At 41.6% G+C, this 17,779-nt stretch overlaps 1 protein-coding gene across 4 annotated transcripts in view; it reads left to right on the top strand.

Annotated features, from left to right (window-relative positions):
- Window positions 1-17,779, top strand: part of LOC121290967 (amyloid-beta A4 protein-like) — a 186,801-nt gene that overhangs the window by 131,593 nt on the left and 37,429 nt on the right. For all 4 annotated transcript variants that reach the window (XM_041212048.1, XM_041212047.1, XM_041212046.1 and 1 more), the window contains 4 exons: window positions 14,744-14,877; window positions 15,162-15,236; window positions 15,564-15,722; window positions 16,745-16,873. In XM_041212048.1, coding sequence (XP_041067982.1) covers window positions 14,744-14,877; window positions 15,162-15,236; window positions 15,564-15,722; window positions 16,745-16,873 — 497 coding nt within the window. The remainder of the gene's footprint in view (window positions 1-14,743; window positions 14,878-15,161; window positions 15,237-15,563; window positions 15,723-16,744; window positions 16,874-17,779) is intronic.

Below are 17,779 nucleotides of genomic sequence, written 5' to 3'. Positions count from 1 at the left end.
CGATTTCTCTTGCTTTGCAGCCCTTTTTGTTTCCTGGAGACCCATGATTTGTATTCCTTCTCTCACCATTAGGTCAGTTACTCAACTGCTTCTCCCTGTCAGGTTACTGACATCTGGACTTGTTTTCTTGAGTTTGGTCATCTTTTCACTTCTCTTTTGTGCTTTCTTCTTTAGCCATCCTATGGCCCATTCCTCGCAGGGTTCAGGCAGGCACCCTGTGCATAGCTTTCAGGGTAGCCCTAACATGGGTGCCACTTGCATTCATATCAACCATCATTTGGAATTAGCAGGTGGTTTTTTTGTCAGATACCCTCCCAATTTATCTGGGCATGGGATAGGCACCAACACACACTGACTTCCCAGCACCAGTGGCTGATGGCTGTTGCAGCTTCTTAACGTATAAATCTTTGTTTCTGCTTCAACTTACTTTTTTCTCATTTCTCAAACTACTAAACAAACTCTACTTACAAAGGGAGCGCACTGTGCTCAGCCCAATTTTCTTTATAAATACATTAATAACTGGAGACTGAATTCAGATGCTAATTTTAGAGCTCTTAAATTAGCCTGCACCATTTGATTTGAATACTTAATGTTACAGATGGCACGAGAGTGAACTGTTGAAACCCCTGTCCCCTTCTTAACTGTCCAAAATTAGTGACTTTTTGAGAGGAAGATATGTGTAATTTTTTTTAACCCTTGACTGTGGATAATTTGATGAACTAACAGCAAGCTTTTCATAGGTTTAAAGAAAGAAAGATGATTTTTTTATTTTAAGCACTCTCACCCCGAAATTGGACAACATGGCACCCCACACACAATTTCAAACAAAACAAACTGAAGAAAGATACAGTTGAAGAGAATAGTGCGCTTTTACAAGTTATTAAAAAAATACTTATTTATAATTCATGTGGTTGCCTTGTTTTAGAGAAGGCCTGATGGCCTTGAAGTTTAATTTAGATGAATTCATACGTCAGAATTGTTTGCAGGGCTTTCTCGAAGTGATGAAATAAGGCAGGATCAGGCCAAGGTAGACTGGGAACCACTACTTATGGGAAAATCTACAGAAGAGCAGTGGGAGGTATTCTTAAAGGAAATGGGAAGGGTACAGGTTCATCATGTTCCCTCCAGGGTGATAGGAAGGAGTAACAAGCCCACAGAACCATGGATGACCAGAGATATTCAGGATATGATGAGAAGGAAAAGAGAGGCTTTTAGTAGGTACAAGGAGAATAAATCAGTGGAGATATTAGTGGAGTACAGAAAGTGCAGGGTGGAGCTTAAAAAAGTAATTAGGAGAGCAAAGAGGGGATATGAGAAAGCTCTGGCTGGTAAAAGTAGGGAAAATCCCAAGATATTCTATAAGTATATCAATGGGAAGAGGATAACCAAGGAAAGAGTAGGGACTAAGGGAGCAATCTATGGGTGGAGCCAGAGGACATCGGTAGAGTATTGAACGAATACTTCACATCCGTCTTCACCCAAGAGAATAAGGATGAAGTTATCGAACTCGGAGAGAGAGACTGGGAGGTTCTTGAGCAAATTGATACAGGGAGTGACAAAGTATTGGAGGTGTTGGCAGGCTTAAAAGTGAACAAATCTCTCGGTCCGGATGATTTGTGTCCCAGACTGCTGAGGGAGGTAAGGGAGGAGATCGCAGGGGCTCTGACCCAAATTTTTAATTCCTTTCTAGCCACGGGGGAGGTGCCAGAGGACTGGAGAACAGCTAATGTGGTTCCACTATTTAAGAAGGGTTGTAGAGATAAGCCAGGGAACTACAGGCCAGTGAATCTCACATCAGTGGTAGGGAAACTATTGGAGAAAATTCTGAAGGAGAGAATCTGTCTCCACTTGGAGAGGCAAGGTTTGATCAGGGATAGTCAGCATGGCCTTGTCAGAGGGAGGTCATGCCTAACAAATTTGATTGAATTTTTTGAGGAGGTGACCAGGTGTGTAGATGAGGGTAATTTAATTTGATGTAATTTGATGTAATTTATATGGATGACAAGGCCCCACATGGGACACTTATAAAGAAGGTAAATGCACATGGGATACAGGGTAATTTGATAAGGTGGTTTCAAAATTGGCTCAGTTGTAGGAGACAGAGGTTGATGACAGAAGGATGCTTTAGTGACTGGAAGCCAGTGTCCAGTGGCGTACCACAGGGATCTGCGCTGGGTCCCCTATTATTTGTCATTTATATAAACGACATAGATGACATAGATGTGGGGGGTAGGATCAGTAAGTTTGTGGATGACACAAAGATTGGCCGGGTAGTTAACAGTGAGGTTGAGTGTCTTGGGCTACAGGAAAATATAGACTGGATGGTCAAATGGGCAGATAAGTGGCAGATGGAATTTAACCCTGAAAAGTGTGAGGTGATACACTTTGGAAGGAGTAATTTGACAAGGAAGTATTCAATAAACGGCATGACACTAGGAAGTTCTGAGGAGCAAAGGGACCTTGGCGTGTGTGTCCATAGATCCCTGAAGATGGAGGGGCACGCTAGTGGGGTGGTGAAAAAGGCATATGGGACACTTGCCTTTATCAATCGAGGCATAGATTACAAAAGTAGGGAGGTCATGTTGGAGTTGTATAGAACCTTGGTGAGGCCACAGCTGGAGTACTGTGTGCAGTTCTAGTCGCCACATTATAGGAAGGATGTGATTGCACTGGAGGGGGTGCAGAGGAGATTCACCATGATGTTGCCTGGGATGAAACATTTAAGTTGTGAAGAGAGGTTGGATAGACTTGGGTTGTTTTTGTTGGAGCAAAGAAGACTTATTCAGGTGTACAAGATGATCAAGGGCATGGATAGGGTGGATGGGGAACAGCTGTTCCCCTTAATTGAAGGGTCAGTCACAAGGGGACACAAGTTCAAAATGAGGGGCAGGAGATTTAGGGGGGAATGTGAGGGAAAACTTTTTTACCCAGGGCGTGGTGACGGTCTGGAATACGCTGCCTGGGAGGATGGTGGAGGTGGGTTGCCTCACATCCTTTAAAAAGTACCTGGATGAGCACTTGGCACATCATAACATTCAAGGCTACGGGCCAAGTGCTGGTAAATGGGATTAGGTAGGTAGGTCAAGTGTTTCTCACGTGTCAGTGCAGACTCGATGGGCCAAAGGACCTCTTCTGCACTGTGTGATTCTGTAGATCAGAAAATGAGTTTCTTGTTGTCACGTAACCAGGAGGTCAGTTTGTTGTTTCAGTGGACGGATCCAAAATGCAATGGGTTTAGAGAGCATATGACATTGTAACTTTCAGATATTTTTCAGGCCTTGACTTTCTTGCCTTTTCTCTGTGTCTCTCTTTCTGCAGACAGCATTTAAAGATTAAAAGGGCTACCCCACTATGTGACTGCTCACAATTGTGGTTTCTTTATCAAATATGGTGGTGTTCTTAGATTGATAAGCCACATCCTCCTTGATTATTTTAAGACATCCATTTTAGTGGGCTAAGCCAATTACTTTCTTTCAAGAGACCTATTCAATTCAGCAATACCTTCTTGATGGTCTTCCAGGATATGTGTAGTTAGCTCCTTTTAGTTTGGAACGCCCGGTTGTCTTTAGGGCGCAGCCAGACTGAGTCAGTTTCTTACATACACAGACTAGGTCAGCTGACTTCTGGCGACCATTTTTGTTACAACACATTGTCCATTTTTAAGAGTAAGTCGGTTCAAAATAATTGTTCAGCTCATCTAGTATATTGTCTGTTTTCATTTCAGAGCTGATCTGACTTTTCTGGATTGAATTATGAAAAATGGCAATTTTCTGATGAGACACTGAAACAGCCTTAAGCAAACTTGCAAATGACAGTGAGATGGCAATAAATGCTCATCTTGCCAGTAATACTCACATCCCATGAATGAATGGAAAAAACATCCTCTGCAACCTTTTGATGCAACTAACTCAATATCCCCTTCCAGTGCTTCTTGCCTGTTATCCAGACCAGTGGGACTGGCCTCATTTGATTTCACTCTTACCTAACCTGATTTTAGGCAGATCATGTCCAGAAACAGCATCTCTGCATAATCATTTCTGGATTCTTGTCAAGGATCTATCCTTGGCCTGCTTCTCCTCCTGATCTGTATGCAGATCCTTGGAGATGTCATTGGCTACAGATGGAATTAAATATATTAAGGGATATATAGGAGGTGAGCAAGAAACTAAGATGAGAGTCAGTGGCCTCAGAGAAAAGCATTGGTGCTGACTTAATGAACGAAATAGCTTGTTTCTGTGCTTTTACATGATTATGGTTCTGTATCACAGAGGAAATCGAAAGTTCTCATTTGTTACTGTTTTTACAGAGGAAAAGTTAGATTTTTTCCAATCTTCTCCTTTTCTTGTCCTCCTGAAGACAGGGGCTTATAATGGTTACAATTTCCCAGATGCCAGTAACCATCAGATTCCTGGTAACTTGCCCAGGACCCCTGAGTTCAATTCACGGGGCCCCATAACTATGCTGGCAGTATACTGACCACACACTCAAGTCTCCAATACTTTTTAAAAATAGTTCAGTACCAGCTCCTGAGAGCAGGAGAGGCCATAGTATTATTTATAATCTCAATTCCCTTTAATACAAGCTCTGAATAGTCTGCTGGTAGTTCCATTTGGCATTGCAATAGTCCTTTGCAATTGCAGTACATTTTTGGGGAAGAAGTAAGAAAAGGAGAAAATTCGAGAAAAAGATCTTTTCCTTCCTCAAAACAGTAACAAATAATAACATTCGCTCTGCATTGCAGAGGAAAGCTATAATCATTTAACAACAGAAAAATAAGTCATTTTGCCCAATAAAACTGCACCAGTTTGCTTCTCTACAGGGAAGCATCAGGAAAGTGTAAATTCTAAATTTGTATGATACATGATTGCCCTGTATAATAGCCACACTTTTGCACAGCAAATAAAGAATATACAATAGGATTTAAACCTCTGCTGAGTTGTAAGCATTGTATTAAAATATAGGAATTCAGAATTTATTCCAAGTGAGAGATCTAATGACTCAAATGAAGACTCCTGATGAATTACAATGCTCTTTGAGTGTATTTCAATAGTCAAGTTTTAGTCCATTTTGCATGATAGTTTATATAATGTTAGAACTCTCTAAATGAATTATTCTATCCTACAGTCTGCAGTCTGGATGAAGTAAGCATCTCGCCCAATTCGGAAAAGAAATGCAATAATCCCAATCTGTGAAAGTGACTAAATTTGAGTAAAGTCAGTTATTTCTCACACCACTAATCTTTCAGCTAATCATTGAAAATTTGGCTTCCCTGGCACTCCTTAGATTGCATGTTGCAAATGAACAACTATACAGTGATTAAAGTCAGTTTTTATGAATTGGCTCTAAAATTGACAAGTTGCAGCAGGTCCAAAATTCTCCTTTCTTGCCACCAAATTTCTATCCCCCAACAAGAAATAATTCACATTTTCAGTGCTCCATATGGTGAATATTCAGTTTTCTTATTTTACATTTTGTTGCATCTAAAGCCTTATCTGAACAGAGCTCCATATATCCCTCATCATTTATAATAGTTTTACCACATTCTCTTTCTCAGGAGAATTGGCTGCGCTTTTCAGGGTTGTCTTGGATTGGTCTCATTACCATAATGAAGTGAGCTGAATGAATAGGAATATGTGCATCCCTTGAAACCATTTTGTTAGCAAATTCTTAGACCTCATCTCCTTAAAATTAATAACATTCAAATTCCTTGTTCAATCAGTTATGCTTTTCATCCCTAATAAAAATTCACAATGGGATCAAAGTTGAGGTGACATCAGGTAGGGTAGCGAGATTCACTTGGAGCAAGGGTTGACTATTTGAGCCTGTTCTACTGATGTGTTAGATCATGGCTGATCTGTATCTCAACTTCATTTACCCACCTTGTCTCTATACTCTTAAGTTTCTGAGAACGCTTCATCATGCTGACTCCATTCCTGTTGTTAAGGTCGTGTAGAGGATATGGTACTGACCCAGAGATTGAGTGTTCAAATCCCACCATAGCAAATTTGAACTGAAATTAGATAAATCTGGTTATTTTTGGGATGGCACCAGAAAAAAAGCACTGAGGTTTGATGGGTTGTTGCAAAAGTCCAGCTGATGCCTTTAGAAAAATTGCCCAGGTACATCCTGTCGACAGAAAGCAGGTAAAATGCAATCAGGCCATTAACTGCCCCATTATCCTCCTTTCGATCATCAGCAAAGTGATGGAAGGTTGTCGACAGTGCTACAAAGTAGCACATACACAGTAATAACCTGCTCACTGATGTTCAGTTTGGGTTCTGCAGGATCGCTCAGCTGCTAACCTCATTACAACTTTGATCCATACATGCACTAAAAAACTGAACTAAGAGTGGAGGTGAGGGTGACTGCCCTTGATATCATGTCAGCATTTGACCAAGTGGGACATCAAGGAGCCCTGACAAAATTGAAGTTGATGGGAATCAGGGCAGTGAAAGCTCTCCACTGGTTGGAGTCATATATCAAAAAAGGAAGATGGTTGTGGTTGTTGGAGGCCGATCGTCTCAGTCCCAGGACATCGTTATAGGAGTTCTTCAGGTTAGTGCCCTAGTCTCAACTATCCTCAGCTGCTTCATCAATGACCTTCCCTCCATTATAAGGCCAAAAATGGGGATGCTTGTTCATTGTGCAATGTTCAGTATAATTCTCCTCAGATACTGAAGCAGTTTGTGTCTATATGCAGCAAGACCTGGCTTAGGCTGAAAGCGGCAAGTAACATTCATGCCACGCAAATCCCAAGCAATGACCATCTCCAACAAGAGAGAATCTGACCAGCCCCTGCTCTCAGCATTCAATCATATTATGATCACTGAGTCCCCCACTATCTACCTACTGAGGGTTAGCATTGACCAGAAACTGAACTGGACCAGCCATGTAAATATCAAGTATATAAGAGCAGGTCAGAGACTGGGAATTTTGAAGCGAGTAACTCACCTCCTGACTCCCCACAGCCTGTCCACTTGCCTGGATGAGTTGACTAAGTAACGTAAGAGAGCCCAGAAAGCCATGGGGATTTTGTAGAAGTCGAGCCCGTAAAACAGCTGGGAGAGAGAGAGCTGGGAGTTTACAGGTAAAACCTATAAGTGACATCATAGGAGCCCTGTAAATTGATTGGTAAGTATAGGCTTTTCTGAATTCTGCACAGAGGAGACGATTCATGAGTGACAGGTGAATTATATTATGCCATACTGTAGTAAACATTTTATATAATGTTTAAGGTAGTGCAGCTCTGCTGTGTGGAATGTGCATTCTGTGGGATGTGGGAAGTCATGCAGGCATAAAGTGTCTCGATGACTACATGTGCAGGAAGTGTCGCCAGCTGTAGAAACTTCTCCGGGTTGCAGAACGCGAGCGGCAGCTGGAGTCATGGTGGTGCATCTGCAAGGCTGAGGATTACATGGATTGCACGTTTAGAGAGGTGGTCACACAGCAGCTAAGAAGTACACAGGCAGAAAGGGATTGGTTGACTGCCAGAATACCTAAGAGAAAAGGCAGGCAGGGCAGGAATCCCCTGAAGCTATCTAACCATTTTTCTATTTTGGATACTGGTGAGCGAGGTGATTCCTCAGAGGACTGTAGCCAGAGCCAAATTTGTGACACCACTGGTGGCTCAGTTGCACAGGAGGGGAGGAGGAAGCATGGAAGTGCTGTCGTGGTAGGGATCCTATAGTTAGGGGATCAGATGTGTGTTTCTGCGGCCGTAGACTTCAGGGTGGTGTGTTGCCTCTCTGGTGCCAGGGTCAAAGATGTCACAGATCAGCTGCAGGACATTCTTTTGGGAGAGGGTGAACAGCCAAGGTTGTGGTCCACATTGGGACCAATGACCTGGTAGGAAAAGAGATGAGGTCCTGAAAGCAGATTTTAGGGAGTTCGGTAAGGAATTGTAATCTTAGGTTTGTTTCCAGTGCAACGTGCTAGTGAGCACATGAATAGGAAGATTGAGCAGTTCAACATGTGGCTGGCGAAGTGGAGAAGGAGGGAGGGCTTTAGATTTCTGAGGCCTTGCGACTGGTTCTGGGGGAGGTGGGACATGTACAAGAACAATGGGTTACACCTTAACAGCACTGGGACTAATGTCCTCGCAGGGAGATTTGCTAGTGCTGTCAGGAGGGTTTAAACTAGATTGGCTAGGGGATGGGAACCTGAGGGGAAATTGTGTGGAGAGGAAAGGAACTGGCAGTGGGAAGTAAAGAAATATTAACTGATAAAGAGGATATATCAGAGAGTAGTATCAAGGTAGAAGGGATACTTTGAGAGTTTGATAGAATTAGAGTAAGCAATAATAAGTCATTAAATGGGGTCAGAGTAAGGGGGAAAGTAAAAAAAAGCCTAAATCAGGGCTATTGTGTGTGTATGTGAATTGGCGAAGTGTGATTAATAAGATTGATGAACTACAGGCACAGGTACACAAATGGATTTATAATATTGCTTTGAGACCTGGTTCTAAGAAGGGCAGGACTGGACATTAAATATTCCTGGGTACAAGGTGTTTGAGAGACATGGAAATAAGGAAAAGAGGCGGGGGGAGTGGCAGAATTGATTAAAGATGGCATTACAGCACTGGAGAGAGAGGATGTTCCAGAGGGGTCAAAGATGGAATCTTTCTGGCTAGGTATAAAGAATGAAAAAGATGCAATAACATTGATCAGTGTTGCATATAGACCACCAACTAGTGGAAGGGATTTAGAGAAATAAATCTGCAAAGAAATTACAGTGGTGTGCAAGAATTAGAGTAATTATAATGGGAAACTTAAATTATCCAAATATGGGCAGAGATAGGAATAGTGCAAAGGGACAAGAGGTGCGAGAGTTCCTGGAATGTGTTTAAGATAATTTTCTGCAGCAGTACATTTCCAGCCCAAGAGGGGCGCACTATTGGACCTGATTCTGGGGAACGAATTGGCCCAAGTGGATCAAATATCAGTGGAAGACCAGTTATGGGACAGTGACCATTGTATCATAAGTTTTAGGTAGGCTATGGAAAAGGGCAAGGAACAATCCAGAGCAGGGATAATTAATTGGAGGAAAGCCAGCTTTGATGGGATGAGAATGTATCTGAGTTGTGTGATTTGGAATTAAATGTTGGCAGAAAAGACAGCGGGTGAACAATGGGCTACCTTCTAAGAAAAGGTATTGCAGGCAATATCAAGGTATATTTCCTTGAAGGGGAAAGGTAGGACAAATAAATCCAGAGCGCCCTGGATGATGAGAGAGAAAGAAGTGAAGATGAAAAGGAAAAAGTATGCATACGACAGAAGTCAGGTAGAAAATACAATGGAGAATCAGGCTGAATATAGAAGGACCAGAGGAAGCAAAAAGACTAATAAAAGCAAGGAGCAAGCATGAAAAGAGACTGGCAGCTAATTTAAAAGGGTCTTCTATAAGCATACAAATAATAGACAGATGGTAAAGAAAGAGTAGGGCCGATTAAGGATACTTGTACATGGGGAAGGGGAAATAGCGGAGGTATTAAACAAAAGCCTTGCATTTGTCTTTCCAAAGAAAGAAGATGTTACCCAGGCTGAGGTGAGAGAGAAGGTAACTTGTACAGTAGAAGAACTTACAGTTGAGAAGGAGGAGGTTTTAGAAAGGCTATCTTTACTTAAATTTTATCGGGAGCCAGGATCAGATGAGATGCATCCAAGGGTATTGAGGGAAGTGAGAGTGAAAATTACAGAGGCACTCGCGATAATCCTCTAGCCTTCCTCAGAGACAGGGGTGGTGCCAGTGGACTGGAGAATTGTAAATGTTAAGCCCTTGTTGAAAAAGGGGTCCCAAGATAAAGCCGGCAACTATAGTCTGGTCAGTTTGACTTCAGTACTAGGGAAACTTATGGAAACTATAGTCCGGGGCAAAATCAATAATCGCTTAGGCCAGTGCAGGATAATTAAGGAAAGCCAGCATGGATTCATGAAGAGAAAGTCATGATTAACTAACTTGCTGGAGTTTTTGAGGAGGTAACGGAAGGTTGATAAGGGCAACATGTTGATGTGATGTATATGGATTTTCAAAAGGCATTTGAAACATCAGAGCAAAATTCCAGCTCATGGAACAAAAGGGAGAATAGACACTTGGATAAGAAATTGGCTGAGTGACAGGAAACAAAGAGTAGTGGTTAATGGATATTCTTTTTGGATTGGAGGGAAGTTTGTAGTGGAGGTCACCAGGGGTCAGCGTTGGAACCCTAGCTCTTCCTGACATATATAAATGACCTAGACTGTGATGTTCCAGGCATGATTTCAAAATTTGCAGATGATACAAAGATTGGAAGCATTGTCACCTGTGGTGAGGATAGTCTTGAACTTCAAAAGGACTTAGCCATATTGATGGATTGGACAGGCAAGTGGCAGATGGAGGTTCAATGCAGAGAAGTGTGAGGTGATTCATTTTGGTCGGAAGAATATAGAGAGACAGTATAAAATGAAGGGGGAAACTCTAAAGGAGGTGCAGGAGCAGAGGGACCTCAGTGGAGATGTCATTGAAGATGGCAAGGCATGTTGAGAGAGCAGTTAATAACGCATATAGTATCTTAGACTTTATTTATAGGGGTGTTGAGTACAAGAGTAAGGAGGTCATCTTAAACTTGCATAAGGCACTAGTTAGGCCTCATCTGGAGTACTGCATCCAGTTCTAGGTGCCATACTTGAAGGATGTGAAGGCATTAGAGATAGTACAGAGAAGATTCACAAGAATGATTCCAGGGTTGAAGAACTCTAGCTGTGAGGATAAATTGGAGAGGTTGGGACTGTTTTCCTTGAAAAAAAGAAGGCTGAGAGGAGACTTGATAGAGGTATTCAAGATCCTGCGAGGTATGGACAGGGTAAATAGTGAGAAACTGTTCCCACTTGAGGGAGCATCAAGAACTAGAGGACATAGATTCAAAAGTAATTAGCAAAAGGAATAAAAGTGATGAGGAACATTTTTTTCATCCAGAGGGTGGTTGGAATCTGGAACAAACTTCCTGAGAGGTTGGTGCAGGCAGGATTGATCAAGTTACTTAAAAAGGAATTGGATTTCTATCTGGAGAGAGAGAATGTGCAAGCGATATGGAAGGAGTGAGACTGGTAGAATGCTCTTTCAGGGAGCCAATGCAGACTTGATGGGCTGAATGCCCTCCTGCACTGTAAAGATTCAGTAAGTGCAGCTCCAAGAATACTCGAGAAGCTCAACACCATCCATGGCAAAGCAGTCGACCTGATCACCCTGTCCACCATCTTAAACACTCATTCCTTCCACCACCAACGCACAGTGGCAGTGTATGCACTATGCAACATGCACAGCAGGAATTCACCAGAGCTCCTTTTGACAACTCTTTCCAAATTGCGAGCTCTACCACCAAGAATGTCAAGGGCAGCAGATGCATGAGGACACCGCCACCTGCAAATTCCCCTCCAAGCCACACACCATCCTGCTGGGAACTGTATCGCCATTCCTTCACCGTCACTGGGTCAAAATCCTGGAATTCCCTCCGTAAGAGCATTTTTGGTTTACCTACACCTCAAGAAGAAGGTGGCTCACCACTATCTTCTCAAGGGCAATTAGGCATGGGCAACAAATGTTGGCCCTGTAGGCGATGTCCACGTCCCAAGAAAAAATACAAAAAAAATTTAAAATAAACAGCTCACAAATAATGAAATTTGGATATTCTACAGAAATAAACTCGATAAAATAGTGACATTCTGAACTGCACTCACCGTGTAAACTAAAATTACCTTAAGTGCTGCCATTAGATCTCCCCTTTCAAAGATTTGCTTTTCGCTATTAAAAGCACCACATCTACTTGCTTATTTTATTCATTTGTGGGATGTGGGCATTGCTAGCTAGGCCAGCATCCATTGCCCATCCCTAATGGCCCTTAAGAAAGGTGGTGAGCTGCCTCTTTGAGCCACTGCAGTTTGTTTGGAAGCAGCTTAAATGAAAGTGAAAATTAAATCCTGCATGCAACTGCTGAAGTGTCTTCTAGGTTATTCAAAATGAATGACTTCGTGTAATGATATTTCTGAACACAGCTTGCAGTTATTTACTTAGTATTTCAGGTGAAATAAAGTGGTACTGAGATAGTTTTGTGTGCAAACCGCAGTGAATGCACAACGCTTGTCACTTTGAGGTGCAAGTTGGCTTCCTATTTCTATTTTGGAAGGGAAATAAATCCTCCACAATGATATCCCAAACAGGAGCTGTGTTTGATTAGCTCTCTCTTAGCCTTCTGGCACACTTGCAAGTTTATGAATGGAGTCTGACCTGAGATGATGGTGGATTCTCCATAACAACTTCAAACACTTCTCAGCTTCAAAAGCCTAAAATGCAGTGTTCACTATAAATTTATTAACCTATACTTTGGAATATGATGCCATTTAAAAAGCTGTCTTGCTATGACGTATCGTTTGAAAAATGAAAAATCCAGGTTTTAGCATTGGTCAGTTCCATGATGGTATGTTTTATTTGAAGCAGCCACACAAATAAGTCTGTCTGCTGCCATTTGGATCCATTTTTTCCCTATCTTTTACAATCCTTTCAAGCCTCAGTCTTTTTCTATCTTACAAATTTTATTTTGTCAATAATTATCATTCTTGAAAGATCATGATTCTTTGCATAACTAGGCTCTTACATTCACCAAACCACCCCTGTCCTTTCCAAGTAACAAAACTGGCGCTTTCTTTTCTCTAATCTCAAAATGCTGTTAACTATCTTCTTTCTCCCAAGGTTTCTCAGCTGCCATGACTGCCCAATTTTTAGCAACTGGCACTGTTTTCTCTTCCCCGTTGCCCAGGTGGAGTACCTGGTTTCTAGAGAAAGCATTCCAGGAGGTGCTGAGATAGGGACTTGGCATATGGGAGGCACTGACATTTTTCATTTCCCTCCCTTTGTCACCTTTTGTAATTAACTGGTTCCTTTGCTGTTGTCTCAACTGTATGATTGGAATCAATATTCTTGGTAATCTTGTCTCCTTTTCAAGTCATTTGGGGCTTCATAATATTTATTCAAGCTTGGCTCTGATGTTTTAAAAAAACTATAACTCAATGGCATTTGTTTTAAAATGCTTTTACACCCAATACCACCCAATGAAGGATAACATGTATTGAAATCCCAATTTCTCATCTGTAGTGGATTAAAAATGCATCCAATCCAGAAGATATGAAGACCTCAGTCACAGACAGTTTAGATAGTGTTTATTTAACGATCTGGAATCAGGAATTGATCATATTGCATTTCTAGCAAAGGTAACGTTAGATTCACTATTTCATGTCCAATGCACTTATCGCTTCATGTCTAATTTCCTTTGGAAAATGTGTGTGTACTCAGCCTCTCACTCAGATCAATATTTAGGCTTTGGCTGTTTGTTTTGCTTCTGGTCAGATCATCAGCTGGAGTTTTGAAATTACATTTTCCTGCAGTTTTTGTCAATCTTTCAATTTGTTATTTTTGCATCGACAACAAACTGCCTTCATTGATTTTGGTGCCTTTAAAGTAGAACTTACCCTGGTTTTCTCGTAGTAGGCTGTTTAGAAGACCCATAAATTCCATGATAAGTGTACTGATCAAGAAGAGTTCATTCTGTTTAGTTCAAGATGGACATTGAATTATCTATACCATAGATTAATTCTACTTGCCTTTGACATTCTTGCTGGATAGTATATATTCTAATGTGCTGAAAGAGATCAAGGAGAAAATTTGTTGGTCATTGACGACTTGTTATAGAGGAGTTTCTGATTTTCATGACGTTCAACTGGCAATAGCTTTTGAAAAGCCAACACAGGAACCTACAGTGATATATATTCTAGGGAGGAATATCTTTATATCAAGAATTTAATGAGAAACTGCTGGTGTGGATTAAGGAAGAGAAGAACCTCACTGACAAACTATGGGGCTTTGAACTTAGATAAGGTAGAGTGTGGCAATCTTGTGTTTTGAGTTTTGAGAAAGGTTTTGTCTAAGTTCCCCATGAAAGGCTTCTAATTTGGTTAAAGCCATACGAATCTCCAATAAATTGAGCAAATAAAATTGTAGAACAGAAATAATGAATGATAAGCATATAATGAAGTTTAAATAGGCACACGCTGCAAAAGGGACTTTAAATTAGTTGCAGAATGTATGTTGAATGCTTTTTAAAAAGTTAATAGAATGCTCATTCTAGAACACTAGGACATAAATATACAGAAATCATGTTAATATTTCATAATACAAGGATCTGAACAAGGAGTATCTATTTTGGCTATCACATCACAATGTGGTATGTGTGTTAGATTATAGGGAAAGCAACAAGTAAATGTTCAGGGAGAACTCCCAAGTGTAAAAGGATTAAAGTTCAAGAACTGAGTGTGGTAAAGGGTTTCAGGCTATCATTGTGTCATAGCAGCAACGCAACAAGTCTTTACAACACAGTGGGAGCACAGCAGGAGGAGAATGCACAGGACATAATTGGAATGAGAAAGAACGAGAGGACATTTCAGTGGATCACCAACCATAGCCAAACTGATGGGACAAAAACTATATCAATACATTGGAGAGGGAGTTTGGAGACTAGAAATGAGACAAGGGCCATTAGCCAAGGTTTTTCTTGCATCTTGTCTAGGATGCTGAGGGGTGCAAGAGCCTCCCCAGATATTGTACTGATATTAAAGTCTGGACGGAGTTGAGCTTTTCCAGACTTGGGTTACTTGGCCTTTTTCAAATTCCCTCTTGGATCACTTTGATTATGAGCTTCTTTTGTCATTTCCATCCTTAGTCCCCACTACAGCTGCTAGTACGCCAGATGCTGTTGACAAATACCTTGAAACACCCGGTGATGAGAATGAGCATGCTTATTTCCAGAAGGCAAAGGAGAGGTTGGAGGCCAAACATAGAGAGCGCATGTCAAAGGTTGGTTTATTTCACCTTGACTCTTTTTTTTTTAGCTCTTTGCATCTGTAGCTAGATTAACAGCAGTTTTACTGGTCCTGTATTATGTCCATTGATCTGTTTAATCAATGTTATCAATGACCTTAGTACCAATGTACTATTCGCATTGAAGCGAATGAACTAAATACTAATCCAGTATGCTTGCGTGACAATAGTTGCAGCCTGCTTCTCTGGGGTTCCTGGTTTTCATTTTGAGAATTATTAATCATGAACCGGGTTTTTGAATGGACTATGTTATCTTTTAGATAATGAGGGAATGGGAAGAAGCCGAGCGTCAAGCTAAAAACCTGCCTAAAGCTGACAAAAAGGCTGTCATTCAGGTAAGCATGAATGGGATATTTTTTTAAAATCCTGCATACAAAGTTCATGAATGTGGATGCAGCATTGTGTTTTTGGCATAGTTGCTGTTTTGGAGAAGGAAGGGAATGCATGACTAGTTTTAATATTGTAAATCATTGAGATTTATTCTACATCTGTGTGTTCCAGCTTTGTAAATAGGCATGATGCTGTTGTACCTTTTGTATGCTAGATCTTGTCTGGACTGTTAATATAAATCACTGTCTACATTTTACAACCTTCGTCTTTTGAATTAGAAATTGGAAGCTCATACCATTTTTTTTAATGGGAGCCATTTATGATCTTTTAAGCGTTTCCAGGAGATGGTAGAATCACTAGAACAGGAAGCAGCAAGTGAGAGGCAGCAATTGGTAGAGACCCACATGGCAAGGGTAGAGGCCATGCTGAATGATAGACGCCGTATTGCACTGGAAAATTACCTTGCTGCACTGCAGGCTGATCCACCCCGGGTAAGTGCATAACTAGATGGAGTGAAAAAAAATGTCCATTTAAAATTGGCACATTGCGAATTGTTAATTCAAGGGAGTTTAAAGCTTTGGTTCATAACTTGTTACATTTTGAAGATTTTATTTTTAAAAGAACTAATCATAAATTGTTTCATACTAAAGAGTTTCTCTCTGTTCAGTGATATGAGCTGCCTTGTTTTCTCTTAAATGATATGGTGCATTCAGAATAGTGTTGGTATTCGGTTGCACTGGTAAAGGCCTGTGGGCTACTCCCTGTAGTTTCCTATGTATTCTTGGTCTCATTCCAACTGTCCTGTGAGAAGTTTGCCAAGAGAAGTCCAGGCGTTCTGCCCAAAGGAAGGAAACAGGAGGTCCAGTTACCTTGGGCCTAGTTCATTGATTTCCTGGTTGGCAGTATAGAGTGACATTGGTAGATGCTGTGGATAAGATCTCCTGCTCATTCTTCCAGAGATGCTGTATAAACACCGGTGGAAGAGAAGACAGAATAACTTGGCAAGTGGGTGTGGGTCCTTTTTAGTTTAAAACAAAACCTACCTCAATTCAATTTTATTTCCTCCCTGGCCCATCTTAAATTTTCAGTGTTTCGGGAATTCGAGGCCCGGGTTCTCAAGAAGCTGCCAGTGGCTCCTTGGGACCTGCATGTCTCCACCAGGTCAAAGAGTGGAGTCTACTTGCTCGAGTATATGAACTCTGCATTCCTGAAATTTTGATCCTCTTCAGAATAAGGAGTCCTGAGAGTAAAATAGAATTTCAGCCCCTGCTATGTGCCTGGTAAAGCAGACTATTGTGGGGCACTGACATTTAATGAGTTTTCTGAAATCTATTTCAGACCCTACTTTATTAAATATTGAACAATCTGGGTCAAACTGAAGTATGATTTTTTTAGAAGGCATGAAGAATATGCTGCTGATTGGGATTTTTAGCTTTAATTCACCTGCAAATTTTAGTGCAGAGCTTTCAGCAGAAAAAAATTATATCAAAGTAACTTGGCTGTTTCTTTCTAGCCCCGACATGTCCTCAATGCACTGAAGAAATATATCCGCGCTGAGCAGAAAGACAGGCAGCACACCCTGAAGCATTTTGAACACGTTCGTATGGTTGATCCCAAGAAGGCGGCCCAGATAAAATCACAAGTAAGAGCGTTGCATCTCCATTTCACGTTCTGATCTTGGTAGACTTTAAATTCAAACCAATAGAAGTGTGTATAATTTTGCACCAACCTGTTGTGCCTATGTTAATTTGGCAATGTAAAACATAACGAACATATCTTTTTATTTTCTGTTGGACTGTGGATTAAAATTACAATGGCTGCATTTGAAAGACATGGCCACTGGAACAGGATGAGAGACATACACAGTGTTGTCCTGGAACAGAGTGTGCCATGAGAGACAGGATGGTGCTGGAAAGGAATCCTGGACCAAGGGAGCTGCCTGGCAACAATGTTTCAGTTGGCTCCTGACCAGATGACCAGGTTTCATGTGAGGGCAGTGCAGCAGAATAGCTCCTAGCCTGAAGGGGAAAAAAAACTAAAACCTCTTGCTCTTGTGTGCGGAGGATCCCTGTAATTCCACAATAATAGCTAGCTGGCTTTTTCTCCTCATATCTCTATAACCTGCTCTGTCTCTGAAAACCCCTGTCAAGAGGCAACGGGAAAAATCACTGTTAGAGACATTGGGCAGAACTTTCTGCCTTCTGGGCGGGCGGGCCCGACCCAATCTCCGGCGGGCAGGGAGCCGATCCACGCCGGAGAAGCAGGCCCCGCCGCCATTTTACGTGGGCGAGCCAATTACCGCCCGCCCCCCCCCCCCCCCCCCCCCCCCCCCCCCCGCAGCATGACGTCCGCTGAGAAGCACTATGCGCTTCCTGTGTGGATTCCCCAAAAGCAAGAGTGCACTCTTTCGCGCATGCACACAAAAAAGTGCACATCTCCCTGAGGTTAAGTGCTGCCTCAGGGAGATTATTGACAGTTCTAAAAACATTAAAAATAGAAGGAAAAAAAATCCTTAGCATGTCCCTCTCATGAGATGGGACGTGTTCAT

This window comes from Carcharodon carcharias, chromosome 18 (assembly GCF_017639515.1).
Source record: "Carcharodon carcharias isolate sCarCar2 chromosome 18, sCarCar2.pri, whole genome shotgun sequence".
NCBI lineage: Eukaryota > Metazoa > Chordata > Chondrichthyes > Lamniformes > Lamnidae > Carcharodon > Carcharodon carcharias.
This window is presented reverse-complemented; position numbering and strand designations above follow the sequence as displayed.